The sequence below is a fragment of the Pecten maximus genome, chromosome 1, assembly GCF_902652985.1.
Source record: "Pecten maximus chromosome 1, xPecMax1.1, whole genome shotgun sequence".
Lineage (NCBI taxonomy): Eukaryota > Metazoa > Mollusca > Bivalvia > Pectinida > Pectinidae > Pecten > Pecten maximus.
The window spans coordinates 4,900,063-4,925,674 of NC_047015.1; the positions used below are offsets into that span (position 1 = coordinate 4,900,063).

The following is a 25,612-nucleotide window of genomic DNA, read 5'->3' on the forward strand; positions in this document are numbered from 1 at the left end:
TTCGCCCTTGAGCAACACAAAACATATTCGCCCCGTTTTAAATTCGCCCTAAATGATTTTCTAGAAATATCTTTTTCCTTTTTTTTTTTTAAATTCAAAAAATTCCGTTGGGAATTCTCAATACAGTGTTGCACTCGGAATACTCGGGACTGATTGAGCTCCCCAATTGTCTTACCAGCATGAGAGGTGAAATGTAATCAAGGTGTGAAATAAAGAATGTTTACCTGTGCTCAGATTTCCTTTTAGTTCCTACTAGTTCAAGTAGTATCGGATATGCATGGATAATATCAAGCAAACACGATCAATTGTAAGTTCACCGCACCATGACTAATGACTGGCCAGTGTTTTATCTTGTTCACAATTAAGCGACGCTGAACTCATAAAATTAGTCTTTTCCATGACAGGAATTTGATGCCACTCTGTATTTCATTTTTTATTGTGATTGGGCTTCATAATTTAAAAAAAGACAGAATTTTTAAAAGAACTTAGTATGTATCTTTTTGTAATTGAAAATGCTAAGCCTAGTACGTGATTTTACAGTTGAAAAGTAAGAGGGTATGTTTGTGATCCGACTACACTATGGTTTATAAACCCTTCAATTTAGCTTGAAATTTTTGCCTTCATTTTAAATTCGCCCTATCTTCAAAGGGCCGAACATGGCAAATATTAAACGGGGGCAAAAATTACCAGGTATATAGTAATGACAAACCAAAATTCTGTACCACTTTTTAAGGTACCATGGCAAATATTCTGATAAGTAGTTAATGTACATAAATCCCCAAGGCCATCAGGGTGAGCCAATGGCCAGATATGTAGCATGACTCAGCTCCTGCCTTCATTCCCAGGAATTCTACATACACATATAGCTTTATGCCTACTGATGTATGTACAAAACACTAGGACCCCTAAAGAAACCCTTCCTTATTATTCTGTATACAACTAAAATATTTTACCTACAGTCTTTAAATGACAAACAAAAACTATGTAAACAATGTTTCTGGATCTGCCACTAGGTACAGTTGTACCAGAAAGAGTCCGTTATCTGAACAGTAAACACAACTACAGGAACATCCCTCTAGCCATACCTTATTTGATGGTGACTAAAACAAAAATAACATTGTTTTGTGAAGCAAACAAAATAAGACATAGAAGTTAAAGGGGAGATAACTCTAGCAAACATGCAGCCAGATTATCTATAGTCACAGGATCCTGTCATCACAAGTTTAAGATATTTTCTGATTTATTTTGATATAAAATTTTGTTCAAACTAAAACACTGACTTCGGATGGTCAAACCCAGAAAAAACGAAGTTTTAACAAACCTTTCAACAAATCAAAATATGCTTAATAACATTTAGAGCAATGGAGGGTATTATCGTCAGGTTAAGCATGATTGCTTCACTCTCAGTGAATGCTGTCCAAAAAATGAAACAACTGTTGTAGGTTAAGTTTAGTCCAGTGTTGTGTTTACCTGTGTCTGACTTGTTGAGCATTTGTCAAATGTATAAGAGAGCATACTATTGTATTTCCGGTCGAACAGAGGCAGTTATCGTCACTGTCAAATTGTCAAACTGTCAATATTTAGACGTCAATATTATCTGTTTGGAAACTTTGTCTGAATAAAAATAAGGCCAGAAATGTTCCCAAAGCTAATATAATTGTTCAATGAAAACTACAGCAACTTGACTGCACCATTTAATGAAATATTCAAAACGTAGGTAAAAACTGACGATAACTACTGCCTGACGATAATACTCTCCATTGCTCAAGCTAGTAAACATAAGAAAAATAGTTCAAACATATTTCAATTACTGTAAAATTTCTCTAATGTGAGTGATATTAACAGTGCTGTACATCACACGTTATACAGTAATGACTCGAGAAACACTCACCTTATAGCCTTCGAGGAAATCTTCTCGCGCCCTGCTGCCAGTGTCCTCTGAGGTCTCTGTAGTGGAATCTATGGAAATATTGGCACGCACCGAGTCCGTCTCCTTTGGAGGTCCTCCTTTTCCATCACGGAATAGGAATGTAGGTCCCGAACCACGGTTATCAAAAAATTCATCTTGGTCTGGTTTCCTGAGAGGGGATAAAGGTCGAATTTTTGGGGTGCGTTCTGTAGACAGCTCACTAGAACTATCAGATGTGTAACTACTGTCCGAGTCTGAGCCCCGATCAAAGTCCTTTTTACGATACTTAATGTCCTTTCCGCCTCGTACTCGCACAGAGCTACTGGAGGATTTCGATTCGTGATGCCGCCTACCTCTGGGTGTAGTTGATTCTGTTTCTGATTCCGACCTTGATCCCGTACTACTTCTACTATCATCATCATCACCATGTAATGCTGAAAAAGTTAATGTTTTTATACTCACAAAATTTCTGGTCTACTGTTCTTTTAAAGCTAATGATAAGATAGCAAATAGTTACTGTAGTACACATGTCACTTTGGTCCTTGCTTGTTATCATCTACCACCAACACATTTGATTGAACATTTCAAAAGGCAATCATAAAATTTTGAGACATGGGCTACAAATTGATGTTAAAATTAGAACTGTCATCCCGAGGTTAACTAATACCCCCTCACAGATACTGTTTATACATCAACTGTTCTAGTTTCAGTCCCAGCGAATTCAACATTTTATGTATAACATTCAATTTTCCCACGACATGTACCATTCCCTTGTCATGCCAAATTTCCTTTAACAATCAGGGGCCAATATTGATTTGGTTTCCCTAATTCAACTAAATATCAAATTTAGTAGAAATAGGTGTTCAACTTGGTTTTCATGGCAACAAAACCTATATAGTGCTGTTCATCATTCCCTAATACCTCTGTATACAAAATTTGGCTAATAATTAAATTTCAGCCAATCAAAGCAACTTTGTGTTTCAGCTTGGTTGTCATGGCAACAAACATATACAGTGATAAACCAATATCTAAACTTGGATTAATCAGAAGCGAGGATTACATTACCATACAAAAAAGTTTTGGAAATACCTAATATGTCAAATTATAGACTTGAGTTACACCATTTGACCAAGTCTAAATAAAATTGGTCAAATGACTGCAGAGATGTGGCCTTTTATCAAAAAACCTGTTTATAGTGACAAGTCACCATGGCAACCAAAATTTGAAAGAAAAAAAAAATTGCAGGCACATCTACATATATGGTTATTTATATTTGTGTTACGTTCCATTGAAATCAGATCACCAGTTTAGTAGGAGTTCTCCGGACAACATTTGCTGATGACAGACAGTGTGATTCCAGTCTACAAATGTACACCTAGCTTTGTTGCAAGGGGTATAATAACTGTTTATCAAAAATATTGATTAACTTTCAACAAATAACATTAAAACAATTAAACTGACTCCGTTCCAGCGATTATTACCTTCTATAAAAGCACGGTCCCTGTCCATCTCCAGTACTCTGTAAGTTTTCCGGTCTCCGTCGTGGGCAGACAGCCAGCGCTCACAGTTAAACTCGTAGATTCTCTTATCATGCATGTCATACACTGTAACACCTTCTAAGTACCAGGCATCACCTACAAAAATCCTCTGTCTTATACACAAACAATCAAAAACGTACCATCAAACATGTACTATCAAACATGTACTATCAAACACGTACCATCAAACATGTACCATCAAACATGTACCATCAAACACGTACCATCAAACACGTACCATCAAACATGTACCATCAAACACGTACCATCAAACACGTACCATGTACCATCAAACATGTACCATCAAACACGTACCATCAAACACGTACCATCAAACATGTACCATCAAACACGTACCATCAAACACGTACCATCAAACATGTAACATCAAACATGTACCATCAAACACGTACCATCAAACACGTACCATCAAACATGTACCATCAAACACGTACCATCAAACACGTACCATCAAACATGTAACATCAAACATGTACCATCAAACACGTACCATCAAACATGTACCATCAAACACGTACCATCAAACATGTACCATCAAACACGTACCATCAAACACGTACCATCAAACATGTACCATCAAACACATCCCATCAAACACGTACCATCAAACATGTACCATCAAACACGTACCATCAAACACGTACCATCAAACACGTACCATCAAACATGTACCATCAAACACGTACCATCAAACACATCCCATCAAACATGTGCTATCAAACACATCCCATCAAACGTATCAAACACCTACTATCAAACATGTACCATCAAACACGTACCATCAAACACATCCCATCAAACATGTGCTATCAAACACATCCCATCAAACATATCAAACACGTACCATCAAACATGTACCATCAAACATGTACCATCAAACACGTACCATCAAACACGTACCATCAAACATGTACCATCAAACACGTACCATCAAACACGTACCATCAAACATGTACCATCAAACACGTACCATCAAACACGTACCATCAAACATGTACCATCAAACACGTACCATCAAACACGTACCATCAAACACGTACCATCAAACACGTACCATCAAACATGTACCATCAAACATGTACCATCAAACACGTACCATCAAACACGTACCATCAAACATGTACCATCAAACACGTACCATCAAACACATCCCATCAAACGTATCAAACACCTACTATCAAACATGTACCATCAAACACGTACCATCAAACATGTACCATCAAACACGTACCATCAAACATGTACCATCAAACACGTACCATCAAACACGTACCATCAAACACGTACCATCAAACATGTACCATCAAACACGTACCATCAAACACGCATCAAACACGTACCATCAAACATGTACCATCAAACACGTACCATCAAACACGTACCATCAAACATGTACCATTAGAAACGTACCATCAAACGTATCAAACACGTACCATCAAACATATTCTATCAAACACCTACCATCAAACACGTACCATCAAACACATCCCATCAAACATGTACTATCAAACACGTACCATCAAACATATTCTATCAAACACCTACCATCAAACACCTACCATCAAACACGTACCATCAAACAAGTACATCAAACATGTACCATCAAACACGTACCATCAAACACGTACCATAGAACATGTACCATCAAACACGTACCATCAAACATGTACCATCAAACACGTACCATCAAACACGTACCATAGAACATGTTGAAATGTTATCATATGGTATTCTTAATAATTTTCCCTTCACAGGAACAAAGATACATACGTAGTGAGGTCCTGTCGTGTCCTATTTTGATTTGACGAAGTTTTCCAACGTGATGGCATCCTAATACGAAAAGATCCTCCTACAGTGAAAAGATACATAAGGGACTTGGTCAGTACAGCTACATTGTATACAGGGATTTAGTCAGTATAACTATATACCAGGATTTAGTCAGTATAACTATATACCAGGATTTAGTCAGTATAACTATATACTGGGATTTAGTCAGTACTATTATATACAGGGACTTGGTCAGTATTATTATATACAGGGATTTAGTCAGTATTATTATATACAGGGATTTAGTCAGTATTATTATATACAGGGACTTGGTCAGTATTATTATTATATACAGGGACTTGGTCAGTATTATTATATACAGGGACTTGGTCAGTATTATTATATACAGGGACTTGGTCAGTATAACTATATACAGGGACTTGGTCAGTATGATTACAAACAGGGACTTGGTCAGTATGATTATATACAGGGACTTGGTCAGTATGATTATATACAGGGACTTGGTCAGTATTATTATATACAGGGACTTGGTCAGTATTATTATATACCGGGATTTAGTCAGTATGATTACAAACAGGGACTTGGTCAGTATGATTATATACAGGGACTTGGTCAGTATGATTATATACAGGGACTTGGTCAGTATTATTATATACAGGGACTTGGTCAGTATTATTATATACAGGGACTTGGTCAGTATAACTATATACAGGGACTTGGTCAGTATGATTACAAACAGGGACTTGGTCAGTATGATTATATACAGGGACTTGGTCAGTATGATTATATACAGGGACTTGGTCAGTATTATTATATACAGGGACTTGGTCAGTATAACTATATACAGGGATTTAGTCAGTATTATTATATACCGGGATTTAGTCAGTATTATTATATACAGGGACTTGGTCAGTATAACTATATACAGGGACTTGGTCAGTATTATTATACAGGGACTTGGTCAGTATTATTATATACAGGGACTTGGTCAGTATTATTATATACAGGGACTTGGTCAGTATTATTATATACAGAGACTTGGTCAGTATTATTATATACAGGGACTTGGTCAGTATTATTATATACAGGGACTTGGTCAGTATTATTATATACAGGGATTTAGTCAGTATTATTATATACAGGGATTTAGTCAGTACAAGTATATACAGGGATTTAGTCAGTATTAGTATATACAGGGACTTGGTCAGTATAACTATACACAGGGACTTGGTCAGTATTACTATACACAGGGACTTGGTCAGTATTACTATACACAGGGACTTGGTCAGTATTATTATATACAGAGACTTGGTCAGTATTATTATATACAGGGACTTGGTCAGTATTATTATATACAGGGACTTGGTCAGTATTATTATATACAGGGATTTAGTCAGTATTATTATATACAGGGATTTAGTCAGTACAAGTATATACAGGGATTTAGTCAGTATTAGTATATACAGGGACTTGGTCAGTATAACTATACACAGGGACTTGGTCAGTATTACTATACACAGGGACTTGGTCAGTATTACTATACACAGGGACTTGGTCAGTATAACTATATACAGGGATTTAGTCAGTATTATTATATACAGGGATTTAGTCAGTACAAGTATATACAGGGATTTAGTCAGTATTAGTATATACAGGGACTTGGTCAGTATAAACTATACACAGGGACTTTGTCAGTATTACTATACACAGGGACTTGGTCAGTATTACTATACACAGGGACTTGGTCAGTATAACTATACACAGGGACTTGGTCAGTATTACTATACACAAGGACTTGGTGAATAACAAGATGCCCAGGCACCATAATGGTTACCTAGTTCTGATATTTACACTGATTAAGGATTCTTTTACTTTTTAACCACAATTAGAGACCTAAAAACTGTTATTTATTTACAATTTGAATTTTATGATGAACTATGAAAACCTGCATGAGAATACACGTATCATACCTTGCCCCTCTGGAACATGACCAGATGTCGTTTGGAGTCTTGCAGGACACGTTCCTTTGTGCGGCCCTTATCCCCATACATTGTGAGTTTGACCTCTATATTGGTGCTGGCACTAGCTCCAGTCCTGTTGCCAGTCCGAACATATATCTGATACTCAGCCCAGTCACCTTGTTTGATCTCTTGATCCAGCTGTTATGAGTCGAAAAAATTAATATACGATAATTTAAAAATTATCAATTTTATATCCTGGTGAAAGGAGAGCTATAGAGACAATATAGGAAGCTGAAGGTGAGGATACAGGAGGACGATTGGAGGACGATAGCGGGACTAAAGAGATGAGGTAGGTTTGTATGAGAACAGGTTTCTAGAAGGGTAGGTTGAAGGAGGGTAGGTTGTAGGAGGGTAGGTTGTAGAAGGGAAGGTTGTGGGAGGGTAGGTTGAAGGAGGGTAGGTTGTAGAAGGGTAGGTTGTAGAAGGGTAGGTTGTAGGAGGGTAGTTTGTAGAAGGGTAGGTTGAAGGAGGGTAGTTTGTAGAAGGGTAGGTTGTAGGAGGGTAGGTTGTAGAAGGGTAGGTTGTATGAAGGTAATTTGTAGAAGGGTAGGTTGTAGGAGGGTAGGTTGTAGAATGGTAGGTTGTGGGAGGGTAGGTTGAAGGAGGGTAGGTTGTAGAAGGGTAGGTTGTAGGAGGGTACTTTGTAGGAGGATAGGTTGTAGAAGAGTAGTTTGTAGGAGGGTACGTTGTAGGAGGGTAGGTTGAAGGAGGGTAGGTTGTAGAAGGGTAGTTTTTAGAAGGGTAGGTTGTAAGAGAGTAGTTTGTAGGAGGGTAGGTTGCAGAAGGATAAGTTGTAGGAGGGTAGGTTGTAGAAGGGTAGGTTGTAGAATGGTAGGTTGAAGGAGGGTATGTTGTAGAAGGGTAGGTTGAAGGAGGGTAGTTTGTAGAAGGGTAGGTTGTAGAATGGTAGGTTGAAGGAAGGTAATTTGTAGGAGGGTAGGTTGTAGGAGGGTAGTTTGTAGGAGGGTAGGTTGAAGGAGGGTAGGTTGTAGGAGGGTAGGTTGAAGGAGGGTAGTTTGTAGGAGGGTAGGTTGAAGGAGGATAGGTTGTAGGAGGGTAGGTTGAAGAAGGGTAGCTTGTAGAATGGTAGGTTGAAGGAGGGTATGTTGTAGAAGGGTAGGTTGTAGGAGGGTAGTTTTTAGGAGGGTAGTTTGTAGGAGGGTAGGTTGAAGGAGGGTAGGTTGTAGGAGGGTAGGTTGAAGGAGGGTAGGTTGTAGGAGGGTAGCTTGTAGGAGGGTAGTTTGTAGGAGAGAAGGTTGAAGGAGGATAGGTTGTAGGAGGGTAGGTTGAAGGAGGATAGGTTGTAGGAGGGTAGTTTGTAGGAGGGTAGTTTTTAGGAGGGTAGTTTGTAGGAGGGTAGGTTGAAGGAGGGTAGGTTGTAGGAGGGTAGGTTGAAGGAGGGTATGTTGAAGGAGGATAGGTTGTAGGAGGGTAGGTTGAAGGAGGATAGGTTGTAGGAGAGAAGGTTGAAGGAGGGTAGCTTGTAAAAGGATAGGTTGTAGGAGGGCTATAGAAAGGTAATAAGAAAGTTGAGTTATTGAAAGATAGGTCTGTAGGTGAAGGTAGGACTAACTTAGGACTTTTAACATGAGTGAAGGATTACGGGTATAACAACTGGAAATTGTATTGAAGAGTTTCACTCCAAACAATATAAGATATAACAGTAGTATCTGGGTACATACGGGATTGTAGTTGACAATCATGTTGGTCTCGGTTTGTATGCTGACGCTGTCTCCTGCTTGTGTAGAATGGCTAACTTTGACTTCCTCCCGGATGTCTGTGTCACGTACATGTATCACAGTAGACTTGTGAGTGCCAGGTTTTGTTTGTCCCTTCACACTTACAGTACTAGGTGTTTTTGTCCCTATGTCACTGGAACTTTTGTCTGTGGTGGATGCTATGCTGTCCGGTGACCTTGACCTCCTTGGTGACCTGCCCGTTGTTCCAGACCTGTCCGATTTAGGTGAACGGTCTGACCTTTCTGATCTGTCTGATTTCTGTGACCTTGAGGATCTTTCTGACCTTGAGGATCTTTCTGATTTCTCAGGTTGGCTAGTTGTTGTAGTTGTGGTGGAAGCAGGTTTGGATTTCACTACTTTCTTAATAATCACCCGTCTTTGTTCTCTACACACACAAAAAAATGTCATCACTTTAATACCATTATTGTTAGATATTATAAACAAACATTTCTTACAATTATGATGTCTGCAAGTGATGTGTACAGATTTCTTACAATCATCAAGTCTGAAAGGGACGTGTACAGATTTCTTACAATCACCAGTCTGAAAATTATATGTATACATTTTTGATAATTGAAAAGGACCTGAAAAGTATACTTTGAACTTGGTTTCTATCATTCTGGTATCATAGTCTAAGACTCATCACTTATCTTAGAAACATTTTTAAGAGAAGAAGAATGAGTGCTATGTACAACAGTATCGTAACACAAACCAGGCACATGGTGTGGTGTGGTGTGGTGGGGACTTACCCTTTATCTGGTGAGGTGTGGTGTGGTGGGGACTAACCCTTTATCTGGTGAGGTGTGGTGTGGTGGGGACTTACCCTTTATCTGGTGAGGTGTGGTGTGGTGGGGACTTACCCTTTATCTGGTGAGGTGTGGTGGGGACTTACCCTTTATCTGGTGAGGTGTGGTGGGGACTTACCCTTTATCTGGTGAGGTGTGGTGTGGTGGGGACTTACCCTTTATTTGGTGAGTTGTGGTGTGGTGGGGACTTACCCTTTATTTGGTGAGGTGTGGTGTGGTGGGGACTTACCCTTTATCTGGTGAGGTGTGGGGTGGTGGGGACTTACCCTTTATCTGGTGAGTTGTGGTGGGGACTTACCCTTTATCTGGTGAGGTGTGGTGTGGTGGGGACTTACCCTTTATCTGGTGAGGTGTGGTGTGGTGGGACTTACCCTTTATCTGGTGAGTTGTGGTGTGGTGGGGACTTACCCTTTATCTGGTGAGGTGTGGTGTGGTGGGGACTTACCCTTTATCTGGTGAGGTGTGGTGTGGTGGGGACTTACCCTTTATCTGGTGAGTTGTGGTGTGGTGGGGACTTACCCTTTATCTGGTGAGTTGTGGTGTGGTGGGGACTTACCCTTTATCTGGTGAGGTGTGGTGGGGACTTACCCTTTATCTGGTGAGGTGTGGTGGGGACTTACCCTTTATCTGGTGAGGTGTGGTGGGGACTTACCCTTTATCTGGTGAGGTGTGGTGTGGTGGGGACTTACCCTTTATCTGGTGAGGTGTGGTGGGGACTTACCCTTTATCTGGTGTGGTGTGGTGGGGACTTACCCTTTATCTGGTGAGGTGTGGTGGGGACTTACCCTTTATCTGGTGAGGTGTGGTGGGGACTTACCCTTTATCTGGTGAGGTGTGGTGTGGTGGGGACTTACCCTTTATCTGGTGAGGTGTGGTGGGGACTTAACCTTTATCTGGTGAGGTGTGGTGTGGTGGGGACTTACCCTTTATCTGGTGAGGTGTGGTGTGGTGGGGACTTACCCTTTATCTGGTGAGGTGTGGTGTGGTGGGGACTTACCCTTTATCTGGTGAGGTGTGGTGTGGTGGGGACTTACCCTTTATCTGGTGAGGTGTGGTGTGGTGGGGACTTACCCTTTATCTGGTGAGGTGTGGTGGGGACTTACCCTTATCTGGTGAGGTGTGGTGTGGTGGGGACTTACCCTTTATCTGGTGAGGTGTGGTGTGGTGGGGACTTACCCTTTATCTGGTGAGGTGTGGTGTGGTGGGGACTTACCCTTTATCTGGTGAGGTGTGGTGTGGTGGGGACTTACCCTTTATCTGGTGAGGTGTGGTGTGGTGGGGACTTACCTTTATCTGGTGAGGTGTGGTGTGGTGGGGACTTACCCTTTATCTGGTGAGGTGTGGTGTGGTGGGGACTTACCCTTTATCTGGTGAGGTGTGGTGGGGACTTACCCTTTATCTGGTGAGGTGTGGTGTGGTGGGGACTTACCCTTTATCTGGTGAGGTGTGGTGTGGTGGGGACTTACCCTTTATCTGGTGAGGTGTGGTGTGGTGGGGACTTACCCTTTATCTGGTGAGGTGTGGTGTGGTGGGGGACTTACCCTTTATCTGGTGAGGTGTGTGGTGGGGACTTACCCTTTATCTGGTGAGGTGTGGTGTGGTGGGGACTTACCCTTTATCTGGTGAGGTGTGGTGGTGGGGACTTACCCTTTATCTGGTGAGGTGTGGTGTGGTGGGGACTTACCCTTTATCTGGTGAGGTGTGGTGTGGTGGGGACTTACCCTTTATCTGGTGAGGTGTGGTGGGGACTTACCCTTTATCTGGTGAGGTGTGGTGTGGTGGGGACTTACCCTTTATCTGGTGAGGTGGTGTGGTGGGGACTTACCCTTTATCTGGTGAGGTGTGGTGTGGTGGGACTTACCCTTTATCTGGTGAGGTTGTGGGTGGGGACTTACCCTTTATCTGGTGAGGTGTGGTGGGGACTTACCCTTTATCTGGTGAGTTGTGGTGTGGTGGGGACTTACCCTTTATTTGGTGAGTTGTGGTGGGGACTTACCCTTTATCTGGTGAGGTGTGGGGTGGTGGGGACTTACCCTTTATCTGGTGAGGTGTGGTGGGGACTTCACCTTTAACTGGTGAGGTGTGGTGTGGTGGGGACTTCACCTTTATCTGGTGAGTTGTGGTGTGGTGGGGACTTACCCTTTATCTGGTGAGGTGTGGTATGGTGGGGACTTACCCTTTATCTGGTGAGGTGAGGTGTGGTGGGGACTTACCCTTTATCTGGTGAGGTGTGGTGTGGTGGGACTTACCCTTTATTTGGTGAAGTGTGGTGGGGACTTACCCTTTATCTGGTGAGGTAAGGTGTGGTGGGGACTTACCCTTTATCTGGTGAGGTGTGGTGTGGTGGGTACTTACCCTTTATCTGGTGAGGTGTGGGGTGGTGGGGACTTACCCTTTATCTGGTGAGGTGTGGTGTGGTGGGGACTTACCCTTTATCTGGTGAGGTGTGGGGTGGTGGGGACTTACCCTTTATCTGGTGAGGTGTGGTGTGGCGGGGACTTACCCTTTATCTGGTGTGGTGTGGTGGGGACTTACCCTTTATCTGGTGAGGCGTGGTGGGTACTTACCCTTTATCTGGTGAGGTGTGGTGGGCTGAATGTTTTGGTGAATAGCTGTCATCATAGGCCTACATAGGGAGAAAAACAGACACAATTATTCATACAAAGACTATAATAAATTAAAATCTGTTATATAGTTGTTTAACAGGTTCAATAATAATTCTACTGCTATTTGGAAGTAAATAAGATAGGATGTCATCTTCAAAGTGTAAGATGTTTGACTGTCAGTAATAACCTACTCTGAGTTTTTCCTTTTCGTTCGTGTGACGTCTGCCGTGGATATCCCAGGTGTATTTGGCTGTTGATGGCCTTTTCTTATCATTGGCCTAGAAAACAAATTTTGACAAAATAAAAACATCTGCTGTTTCTTCAGCTTCCTTATGGGTAAGGTATATTATTACATGTGATATGGTGAAGGAGGAAATGTACAGTATGACATTATACATTACATCCCTTTGTGCCTTTTGGTCAGACAAGGCAAGAAAGTAGATATGTATTTATTCTTTTACATATACTGTATGTTCTATAAAACATCTTATAAACAATTTTACTATGGTAAAGAACTTCATTTCTATTAAAGATTAAAGCGTGTAATCATACTAAAAAGAAGACAAATGAAGGCCAGTCCTATGTTAACACCACCATCTAATACTTGAGGAAGACAGAGGTACAGCAACATTACAGACAAGTATTATAAAAAGCATGCAGTGATGTGTGGCTTCAAATCCAAAAGTGTTTCTCTGTGACTAACTAGTGTCCCTGTTTCTATATACCAATATTTGCTAGCAGGAGAAGTCTTTTAGCATTGGTTTTTGGTTCCTATACATCACGAGGAAGGTGGGCTATAATTGGAATCATCTATTAAAAATAGAAAAATCCTTAAAACTGAGGTGATTTCTAGAGAGAGGGAAATGCAAGTAATAAGGGTGGTCTCATGAGACAGGGAATTCTAATAATGGGATGGTCTCATGAGACAGGGAATTCTAATAATGGGATGGTCTCATGAGACAGGGAATTCTAATAATGGGATGGTCTCATGAGACAGGGAATTCTAATAATGGGATGGTCTCATGAGACAGGGAATTCTAATAATGGGATGGTCTCATGAGACAGGGAATTCTAATAATGGGATGGTCTCATGAGACAGGGAATTCTAATAATGGGATGGTCTCATGAGACAGGGAATTCTAATAATGGGATGGTCTCATGAGACAGGGAATGTTTATAAGGGTGGTCTCTAGAGACCAGTGTTGCTAACAATCAGGGGTCAGAATTAACTTTTTTCATTACTAGTAATTCATTGCCAGTGCCTAAAATTCCACTAACAAAATGAATAATTTTGAACAAGCAAACTTTATAGCAGTGTTTTCATTAATTTTATTACAAAGTAAAATAATACAGGAATCACTTGGGACCAGTGTTGTTAACAATAGGGGTGGTCACTTGAGACCAGCACTGTTAACAATAGGGTGGTCACTTAATTCAGACCAGTGTTGTTAACAATAGGGATGGTCACTTATTTCAGACCAGTGTTGTTAACAATAGGGGTGGTCACTTAATTCAGACCAGTGTTGTTAACAATAGGGATGGTCACTTAATTCAGACCAGTGTTGTTAACAATAGGGGTGGTCACTTAATTCAGACCAGTGTTGTTAACAATAGGGATGGTCACTTATTTCAGACCAGTGTTGTTAACAATAGGGGTGGTCACTTAATTCACACCAGTGTTGTTAACAATAGGGGTGGTCACTTAATTCAGACCAGTGTTGTTAACAATAGGGGTGGTCACCTAATTCAGACCAGTGTTGTTAACAATAGGGGTGGTCACTTAATTCAGACCAGTGTTGTTAACAATAGGGGTGGTCACTTAATTCAGACCAGTGTTGTTAACAATAGGGGTGGTCACTTGAGACCAGTGTTGTTAACAATAGGGTTTGTCACTTAATTCAGACCAGTGTTGTTAACAATAGGGGTGGTCACTTAATTCAGACCAGTGTTGTTAACAATAGGGGTGGTCACTTAATTTAGACCAGTGTTGTTAACAATAGGGGTGGTCACTTGAGACCAGTGTTGTTAACAATAGGTGTGGTCACTTGAGACCAGTGTTGTTAACAATAGGGTTTGTCACTTGAGACCAGTGTTAACAATAGGGGTGGTCACTTGGGACCAGTGTTGTTAACAATAGGGATGGTCACTTGAGACCAGCGTTGTTAACAATAGGGATGGTCACTTGAGACCAGCGTTGTTAACAATAGGGTTTGTCACTTGAGACCAGTGTTAACAATAGGGTTGGTCACTTGAGACCAGCGTTGTTAACAATAGGGATGGTCACTTGAGACCAGCGTTGTTAACAATAGGGATGGTCACTTGAGACCAGTGTTAACAATAGGGATGGTCACTTGAGACCAGTGTTGTTAACAATAGGGATGGTCACTTGAGACCAGCGTTGTTAACAATAGGGATGGTCACTTGAGACCAGCGTTGTTAACAATAGGGTTTGTCAATTGAGACCAGTGTTAACAATAGGGTTGGTCACTTGAGACCAGCGTTGTTAACAATAGGGATGGTCACTTGAGACCAGTGTTGTTAACAATAGGGGTGGTCACTTGAGACCAGTAATGTTAACAATAGGGGTGGTCACTTGAGACCAGTGTTAACAATAGGGGTGGTCACTTGAGACCAGTGTTAACAATAGGGTTGGTCACTTGAGACCAGTGTTAACAATAGGGGTGGTCACTTGAGACCAGTGTTAACAATAGGGGTGGTCACTTGAGACCAATGTTGTTAACAATAGGGGTGGTCACTTGAGACCAGTGTTAACAGTAGGGGTGGTCACTTGAGACCAGTGTTAACAATAGGGTTGGTCACTTGAGACCAGTGTTAACAATAGGGGTGGTCACTTGAGACCAGTGTTAACAGTAGGGGTGGTCACTTGAGACCAGTGTTGTTAACAATAGGGGTGGTCACTTGAGGCCAGTGTTAACAATAGGGATGGTCACTTAAGACCAGTGTTAACAATAGGGATGGTCACTTGAGACCAGTGTTAACAATAGGGATGGTCACTTGAGACCAGTGTTGTTAACAATAGGGATGATCACTTGAGACCAGTGTTAACAATAGGGGTGGTCACTTGAGACCAGTGTTAACAATAGGGGTGGTCACTTGAGACCAGTGTTGTTAACAATAGGGGTGGTCACTTGAGACCAGTGTTAACAGTAGGGGTGGTCACTTGAGACCAGTGTTGTTAACAATAGGGGTGGTCACTTGAGGCCAGTGTTAACAATAGGGATGGTCACTTGAGACAAGTGTTAACAATAGGGATGGTCACTTGAGACCAGTGTTAACAATAGGGATGGTCACTTGAGACCAGTGTTGTTAACAATAGGGATGGTCACTTGAGACCAGTGTTAACAATAGGGATGGTCACTTGAGACCAGTGTTGTTAACAATAGGGTTTGTCACTTGAGGCCAGTGTTAACAATAGGGGTGGTCACTTGAGACCAGTGTTAACAATAGGGATGGTCACTTGAGACCAGTGTTAACAATAGGGATGGTCACTTGAGACCAGTGTTAACAATAGGGATGGTCACTTGAGACCAGTGTTAACAATAGGGGTGGTCACTTGAGACCAGTGTTGTTAACAATAGGGTTTGTCACTTAATTCAGACCAGTGTTGTTAACAATAGGGGTGGTCACTTAATTCAGACCAGTGTTGTTAACAATAGGGGTGGTCACTTAATTTAGACCAGTGTTGTTAACAATAGGGGTGGTCACTTGAGACCAGTGTTGTTAACAATAGGTGTGGTCACTTGAGACCAGTGTTGTTAACAATAGGGTTTGTCACTTGAGACCAGTGTTAACAATAGGGGTGGTCACTTGGGACCAGTGTTGTTAACAATAGGGATGGTCACTTGAGACCAGCGTTGTTAACAATAGGGATGGTCACTTGAGACCAGCGTTGTTAACAATAGGGTTTGTCACTTGAGACCAGTGTTAACAATAGGGTTGGTCACTTGAGACCAGCGTTGTTAACAATAGGGATGGTCACTTGAGACCAGCGTTGTTAACAATAGGGATGGTCACTTGAGACCAGTGTTAACAATAGGGATGGTCACTTGAGACCAGCGTTGTTAACAATAGGGATGGTCACTTGAGACCAGCGTTGTTAACAATAGGGATGGTCACTTGAGACCAGCGTTGTTAACAATAGGGTTTGTCAATTGAGACCAGAGTTAACAATAGGGTTGGTCACTTGAGACCAGCGTTGTTAACAATAGGGATGGTCACTTGAGACCAGTGTTGTTAACAATAGGGGTGGTCACTTGAGACCAGTAATGTTAACAATAGGGGTGGTCACTTGAGACCAGTGTTAACAATAGGGGTGGTCACTTGAGACCAGTGTTAACAATAGGGTTGGTCACTTGAGACCAGTGTTAACAATAGGGGTGGTCACTTGAGACCAGTGTTAACAATAGGGGTGGTCACTTGAGACCAATGTTGTTAACAATAGGGGTGGTCACTTGAGACCAGTGTTAACAGTAGGGGTGGTCACTTGAGACCAGTGTTAACAATAGGGTTGGTCACTTGAGACCAGTGTTAACAATAGGGGTGGTCACTTGAGACCAGTGTTAACAGTAGGGGTGGTCACTTGAGACCAGTGTTGTTAACAATAGGGGTGGTCACTTGAGGCCAGTGTTAACAATAGGGATGGTCACTTGAGACCAGTGTTAACAATAGGGATGGTCACTTGAGACCAGTGTTAACAATAGGGATGGTCACTTGAGACCAGTGTTGTTAACAATAGGGATGATCACTTGAGACCAGTGTTAACAATAGGGGTGGTCACTTGAGACCAGTGTTAACAATAGGGGTGGTCACTTGAGACCAGTGTTGTTAACAATAGGGGTGGTCACTTGAGACCAGTGTTAACAGTAGGGGTGGTCACTTGAGACCAGTGTTGTTAACAATAGGGGTGGTCACTTGAGGCCAGTGTTAACAATAGGGATGGTCACTTGAGACAAGTGTTAACAATAGGGATGGTCACTTGAGACCAGTGTTAACAATAGGGATGGTCACTTGAGACCAGTGTTGTTAACAATAGGGATGGTCACTTGAGACCAGTGTTAACAATAGGGATGGTCACTTGAGACCAGTGTTGTTAACAATAGGGATGATCACTTGAGACCAGTGTTAACAATAGGGGTGGTCACTTGAGACCAGTGTTAACAATAGGGGTGGTCACTTGAGACCAGTGTTGTTAACAATAGGGGTGGTCACTTGAGACCAGTGTTAACAGTAGGGGTGGTCACTTGAGACCAGTGTTGTTAACAATAGGGGTGGTCACTTGAGGCCAGTGTTAACAATAGGGATGGTCACTTGAGACAAGTGTTAACAATAGGGATGGTCACTTGAGACCAGTGTTAACAATAGGGATGGTCACTTGAGACCAGTGTTGTTAACAATAGGGATGGTCACTTGAGACCAGTGTTAACAATAGGGATGGTCACTTGAGACCAGTGTTGTTAACAATAGGGTTTGTCACTTGAGGCCAGTGTTAACAATAGGGGTGGTCACTTGAGACCAGTGTTAACAATAGGGATGGTCACTTGAGACCAGTGTTAACAATAGGGATGGTCACTTGAGACCAGTGTTAACAATAGGGATGGTCACTTGAGACCAGTGTTAACAATAGGGATGGTCACTTGAGACCAGTGTTGTTAACAATAGGGTTTGTCACTTGAGACCAGTGTTGTTAACAATAGGGATGGTCACTTGAGACCAGTGTTAACAATAGGGATGGTCACTTGAGACCAGTGTTGTTAACAATAGGGTTTGTCACTTGAGACCAGTGATGTTAACAATAGGGGTGGTCACTTAAGACCAGTGTTGTTAACAATATGGTTGGTCACTTAAGACCAGTGATGTTAACAATAGGGGTGGTCACTTGAGATAGGTGAAACTGATTAAAGGGGTGGTTTCCCCTGCAGATTGAAAATATACTATGAAGGTAACTGATAAATAAGAAAATTAAATTATGTCTTTCTAAAGTCACTGTGACCTACTTACCTTTGGAGAGTCTACTGGGATATATACCAGCTGATCATCTAGCCCAGGAAGCAACCTCTCAGTCTACGTGGGTGTGGCAAGAGTGGAGCACATACAACCACGACAGGCACAGAAAGTAAGCAGGATAGCCATATAAGGACATGCATGTGACCAGCAAACATTCTACTTAATACTCTACTATATATAGTATTCATCTAAATCACTGAAAGTGCAGTGGCGGGAGAAAGTAAGTGATATAACAAATAACACAGGGCAGAGCTTATCACTTAATTAGCAAGATGGAATATAAAAAAAAATCATTTTGGCTGAGAGCAAATTGTGATGATGCAATTGAATTACAATTAAAAGTGATTTCACTAAAGCTAACAAATCTAGGAACATCACTACTTCATAAATAGAAATCATAAAAGATTTCACTGTAAGTACATAACTATTGTTACAAATTGGTAAGATGGAAAAAAAATCAACAAAAACAAATATACATGCAGTGACACTAGCGTTAAGGTAAAGCATTCTACTTACCTCAAATGGTTTGGGGGCAGACTGTCCCCTCTTTGGACTAGGAGGCCGAGGCTGTATGATATCCACAGTTTCCTGAAACAAGGTTACCAAATGTGAAACAGGCTGGCTAGGTAAGTCAATAACAGGAGAATCAACACTGCTGACGGTACAAAAGCTAGGTTGTTTACCACTACCCCTCACACTAGTATTAGGGGGTGGACTCACCAACAGAAACCCATATCCATATACTCTAATATTAATATTTGACATAAAACATTGAAGTGCATAAATGATATATTCTGACTCCAAGGAGTAATAGTTAGCCCCCACAGAACCCTTCAAACCAAATATCAGTACCCTAGTACACTTCTAAAGGAGTTTACTGATGCCTCGGAACACTTGCACTAAAACCTTCACCAACACTGACGCTGACACTCAAGGGTGACAACATAAGCTCCTCCTCTCTTCAAGACACGAGCTAAAAAAACAACTCAATATGCTGATCATGCAGAGCCCAGGCCAATAGCCTCATCAAAAATCAATCGAATACAGTAAAATGTTTGATTCCTAGTTAGGTGAAGGCCAGCCGAATACTAGTGATATAAAGTCCAGACTTATTATAAAGACACAGTTATTTCCTTAAACATACTTCCATGATGTTTTCATGTAAAGGAACTCAATCAGGCATGTGTAACAGAATGTGTCATGGCTAACCCAGTAGTATGACATTTAGTAGACATGAACCTGTACAATGATACATACCGTGGCTACTAACAGTTTGGTTGCGATATTAACCAGCCGCTGAGCCTCGCCCCGGGTGATATTTTGCGAGGGGACACTCCTGAGCTGAGGCCATCCTCCCTTTAATGCTCTAAACAAAAGTAATCATGATTCAATGTAAATTAATTATGCTTATTTCCATTTATAAGAATACAATGTACACATAAAAGTCCAGTAAACTCACTACAATGTTTTGATCACAGTATAACTGATGTTTAAGTGGTGTTCAGTATGTATCAATAGCCAACTTTCTGATGATTCTTTGATAATACAGTTCAGGTCACCAATGTCAGTGAGAGTTCTTCCCCTTTCGTGTATATACTAAAACAATTTTAACAAGAACTAGAACGTGCCAATTCCAGAGGTATTTAATCAACCTGTTATCACAGTTGTTTGATATGTTAGATAGTTCATACTTTTTATCACAGTTGTTTGATATATTAGATAGCCCATACTTTTTATCACATTTGTTTGATATGTTAGATAGTTCATACTTTTTATTTCCCCGGAGAGGAAAGATGACATCTGAGGTATCTCTTCCAGTCTGGGCATAGGTAAACGCGGGATGGGTTTTCGGCTACAACACAAAATAAAAAATATATAGAATTATCAATTATATCAATATACATCATTGTGTGGAGTCCAACACAAAAACTAACAAAATGCTTATTTCAGGTGAACAAAACTGGCCCCTTTTTCAACATGATCTGTAGGCTGAAAAGGATATTTAGGTAATGAATAACGACATACCGATGCTGATAAATCACTGGTAAAGGATATCTAGTAACTGATAAAGGGTATCTAGTTACTGATAAAGGTATCTAGTTACTGATAAAGGGTATCTACTAACTGATAAAGGGTACCTACTTACTGATAAAGGATATCTAGTTACTGATAAAGGATATCTAGTTACTGATAATGGTATCTACTTACTGATAAAGGGTATCTACTTACTGATAAAGGGTATCTACTTACTGATAAAGGATATCTACTTACTGATAAAGGGTATCTACTTACTGATAAAAGGTATCTACTTACTGATAAAGGGTATCTACTTACTGATAAAGGATATCTACTTACTGATAAAGGGTATCTACTTACTGATAAAGGATATCTACTTACTGATAAAGGGTATCTACTTACTGATAAAGGATATCTAGTTACTGATAAAGGATATCTACTTACTGATAAAGGGTATCTACTTACTGATAAAGGGTATCTACTTACTGATAAAGGGTATCTACTTACTGATAAAGGATATCTACTTACTGATAAAGGGTATCTACTTACTGATAAAGGGTATCTACTTACTGATAAAGGGTATCTACTTACTGATAATGGTATCTACTTACTGATAATGGTATCTACTTACTGATAATGGTATCTACTTACTGATAAAGGATATCTACTTACTGATAAAGGGTATCTACTTACTGATAAAGGGTATCTACTTACTGATAATGGTATCTACTTACTGATAAAGGATATCTACTTACTGATAAAGGGTATCTAGTTACTGATAAAGGATATCTACTTACTGATAAAGGGTATCTAGTTACTGATAAAGGGTATCTAGTTACTGATAAAGGGTATCTAGTTACTGATAAATGGTATCTAGTTACTGATAAAGGATATCTACTTACTGATAAAGGATATCTACTTACTGATAAAGGGTATCTAGTAACTGATAAAGGGTATCTAGTTACTGATAAAGGATATCTACTTACTGATAAAGGGTATCTAGTTACTGATAAAGGGTATCTAGTTACTGATAAAGGGTATCTACTTACTGATAAAGGGTATCTAGTTACTGATAAAGGATATCTAGTTACTGATAAAGGGTATCTACTTACTGATAAATGGTATCTACTTACTGATAAAGGGTATCTAGTAACTGATAAAGGATATCTAGTAACTGATAAAGGGTATCTAGTTACAGATAAAGGGTATCTACTTACTGATAAAGGGTATCTACTTACTGATAAAGGGTTTCTACTTATTGATAAAGGATATCTGTTTACTGATAAAGGGTATCTAGTTACAGATAAATGGTATCTACTTACTGATAAAGGGTATCTACTTACTGATAAAGGGTATCTACTTACTGATAAAGGGTATCTACTTACTGATAAAGGGTTTCTACTTACTGATAAAGGATATCTAGTTACTGATAAAGGGTATCTACTTACTGATAAAGGGTATCTACTTACTGATAAAGGGTATCTAGTTACTGATAAATGGTATCTAGTTACTGATAAAGGGTATCTACTTACTGATAAAGGGTATCTACTTACTGATAAAGGGTATCTAGTTACTGATAAAGGATATCTACTTACTGATAAAGGGTATCTACTTACTGATAAAGGGTATCTACTTACTGATAAAGGGTATCTACTTACTGATAAAGGGTATCTACTTACTGATAAAGGGTATCTAGTTACTGATAAATGGTATCTACTTACTGATAAAGGGTATCTACTTACTGATAAAGGGTATCTAGTTACTGATAAAGGGTATCTACTTACTGATAAAGGATATCTACTTACTGATAAATGGTATCTACAAATATATATGTCAGTATTAATAAATATATACGTCAGTATTAATAAATATCAGTTGATATATATATATATATCTAATATCAATGAAAATGTTAGCAAAAGCAAATTAGTGAATTACGAATTATTCTATTTATTTCTATATACATTTTGTATTGAGTTCTTTCAATAAAGGATACATACATAGATTTAAATGATTTACTTTGAAATAATGTTATCAAATATAAGTGATCTACATTACAGGTTCTGATAAGTTTTCTAATCATACAACATCAACACATGTATCAATCGAGCAGGTAAATAGCATCAGGTAATTAGTGTTTATCAGTAACCATTAGGTCATCGTGTATATCTGTAGTCATCAGGTAACCAGGTATATATCAGTAATCTTTAGGTAACCAGGTATATGTAGTAATCTTTAGGTAACCAGGTATATCTGTAGTCATCAGGTAACCAGGTATATATGTAGTAATCTTTAGGTAACCAGGTATATATCAGTAATCTTTACGTAACCAGGTATATATCAGTAATCTTTAGGTAACCAGGTATATATGTAGTAATCTTTAGGTAACCAGGTATATCTGTAGTCATCATGTAACCAGGTATATATGTAGTAATCTTTAGGTAACCAGGTATATATCAGTATATAACCAGGTATATATCAGTAATCTTTAGGTAACCAGGTATATATGTAGTAATCTTTAGGTAACCAGGTATATCTGTAGTCATCAGGTAACCAGGTATATATATCAGTAATATTTAGGTAACCAGGTATATATCAGTAATCTTTAGGTAACCAGGTATATATGTAGTCATCAGGTAACCAGGTATATATCAGTAACATTTAGGTAACCAGGTATATATCAGTAATATTTAGGTAACCAGGTATATATCAGTAATATTTAGGTAACCAGGTATATATCAGTAATCTTTAGGTAACCAGGTATATATCAGTAATCTTTAGGTAACCAGGTATATATCAGTAATCTTTAGGTAACCAGGTATATATGTAGTCATCAGGTAACTAGGTATATCTCTAGTCATCAGGTAACCAGGTATATCTGTAGACATCAGGTAACCAGGTATATCTGTAGTCATAAGGTAACCAGGTATATCTGTAGTCATTAGGTAACCAGGTATATCTGTAGTCATCAGGTAACCGGGTGTATCTCTAGTCATTGGGTAACCAGGTATATCTGTAGTCATTAGGTAACCAGGTATATCTGTAGTCATTAGGTAACCAGGTATATCTGTAGTCATTAGGTAACGAGGTATATCTGTAGTCATCAGGTAACCGGGTATGTCTGTAGACATCAGGTAATCGTGTATATCTGTAGTCATCAGGTAACCAGGTATATCTGTAGTCATTAGGTAACCAGGTATATCTGTAGTCATCAGATAACCAGGTATGTCTATAGTCATCAGGTAACCAGGTATATCTGTAGTCATCAGGTAACCAGGTATATCTGTAGTCATTAGGTAACCAGGTATATCTGTAGTCATCATATAACCAGGTATGTCTGTAGTCATCAGGTAACCAGGTATATCTGTAGACATAAGGTAACCGGGTATGTCTGTAGATATCAGGTAACCAGGTATGTCTGTAGACATAAGGTAACCGGGTAGGTCTGTAGACATAAGGTAACCGGGTATGTCTGTAGACATCAGGTAACTGTGTATATCTGTAGTCATCAGGTAACCAGGTATATCTGTAGTCATCAGGTAACCAGGTATATATGTAGTCATCAGGTAACCAGGTATATCTGTAGTCATCAGGTAACCTGGTATACCTGTAGATATCAGGTAACCAGGTATGTCTGTAGACATAAAGTAACCGGGTTTATCTGTAGACATAAGGTAACCAGGTATATCTGTAGTCATCAGGTAACCTGGTATATCTGTAGTCATCAGGTAACCGGGTATATCTGTAGTCATCAGGTAACCGGGTATGTCTGTAGTCATCAGGTAACCAGGTATATCTGTAGTCATCAGGTAACCAGGTATATCTGTAGACATAAGGTAACCGGGTATGTCTGTAGTCATCAGGTAACCAGGTATATCTGTAGTCATCAGGTAACCTGGTATACCTGTAGATATCAGGTAACCAGGTATGTCTGTAGACATAAAGTAACCGGGTTTATCTGTAGACATAAGGTAACCGGGTATGTCTGTAGATATCAGGTAACCAGGTATGTCTGTAGACATAAGGTTACCGGGTATGTCTGTAGTCATCAGGTAACCAGGTATATCTGTAGTCATCAGGTAACCTGGTATATCTGTAGTCATCAGGTAACCGGGTATATCTGTAGTCATCAGGTAACCGGGTATGTCTGTAGTCATCTGGTAACCAGGTATATCTGTAGTCATCAGGTAACCAGGTATATCTGTAGACATAAGGTAACCGGGTATGTCTGTAGTCATCAGGTAACCAGGTATATCTGTAGTCATCAGGTAACCTTGTATATCTGTAGATATCAGGTAACCAGGTATGTCTGTAGACATAAGGTAACCAGGTTTATCTGTAGACATAAGGTAACCGGGTATATCTGTAGATATCAGGTAACCAGGTATGTCTGTAGACATAAGGTAACCGGGTATGTCTGTAGACATCAGGTAATTGTGTATATCTCTGTAGTCATCAGGTAACCGGGTATATCTGTAGTCATCAGGTAACCGGGCATGTCTGTAGTCATCAGGTAACCGGGTATGTCTGTAGTCATAAGGTAACCGGGTATGTCTGTAGTCATAAGGTAACTGGTTATATCTGTACTCATCAGGTAACCAGGTATACCTGTAGTCATTAGGTAACCAGGTATATATGTAGTCATCAGGTAACCAGGTATATCTGTAGACATAATAATTAAGGTAACCGGGTAGGTCTGTAGACATCAGGTAACCAGGTATATCTGTAGACATCAGGTAACCGGGTATGTCTGTAGATATCAGGTAACCAGGTATATCTGTAGACATAAGGTAACCGGGTATGTCTGTAGTCATCAGTATAACACACTAGTCCACATACCTTCACAGACACATTCCGTTGTAAGCTAGACAATCAACCTTATTCTATTTAAGGGTCATAATAGAAAAAAAGTTGTTCACATTCTAAACAAACTACACAATAGCACTTTATCAGATAAATAACTGAAGCATTCAAAACCAAATAACACATTTACTTCGGTAATTGATGAGATTGCCCTGTGGAAACTTTCTCATTAATCTCTCAGTAGAGGCTAACTTGTGTAACCTTCTCAGACACTTCCAAAGTTACCTCACACATGTAGTCGACCTGCTCTTCACTCTCACTACAAGTCAAGTGCAAGCAAT

The 25,612-nt window shown here is 40.0% G+C and overlaps 1 protein-coding gene and 1 long non-coding RNA gene across 3 annotated transcripts in view; one reads left to right on the forward strand and one right to left on the reverse strand.

The window, feature by feature from the left end:
• LOC117340108 overlaps positions 1-25,612 on the reverse strand; it is an 85,286-nt gene that overhangs the window by 23,502 nt on the left and 36,172 nt on the right. The window contains exons 8-19 of the mRNA XM_033901903.1: positions 20,222-20,304; positions 19,710-19,818; positions 18,969-19,040; positions 18,447-18,509; positions 12,620-12,706; positions 12,390-12,448; positions 8,960-9,401; positions 7,227-7,415; positions 5,239-5,317; positions 3,391-3,543; positions 1,892-2,343; positions 1,086-1,100 (exon numbers count right to left, since the gene is read on the reverse strand). Of these exons, the coding sequence (XP_033757794.1) occupies positions 1,086-1,100; positions 1,892-2,343; positions 3,391-3,543; positions 5,239-5,317; positions 7,227-7,415; positions 8,960-9,401; positions 12,390-12,448; positions 12,620-12,706; positions 18,447-18,509; positions 18,969-19,040; positions 19,710-19,818; positions 20,222-20,304 (1,803 nt within the window). The remainder of the gene's footprint in view (positions 1-1,085; positions 1,101-1,891; positions 2,344-3,390; positions 3,544-5,238; positions 5,318-7,226; positions 7,416-8,959; positions 9,402-12,389; positions 12,449-12,619; positions 12,707-18,446; positions 18,510-18,968; positions 19,041-19,709; positions 19,819-20,221; positions 20,305-25,612) is intronic.
• LOC117322955 lies at positions 10,112-11,084 on the forward strand. Of its 2 annotated transcripts, XR_004531625.1 has the most exons (5): positions 10,112-10,140; positions 10,426-10,531; positions 10,591-10,691; positions 10,724-10,908; positions 10,940-11,084. It is a non-coding gene; the product is annotated as an uncharacterized LOC117322955 (long non-coding RNA). The 2 variants fall into 2 exon arrangements; XR_004531624.1 differs by lacking the exon at positions 10,112-10,140 and having other exon boundaries at positions 10,407-10,531.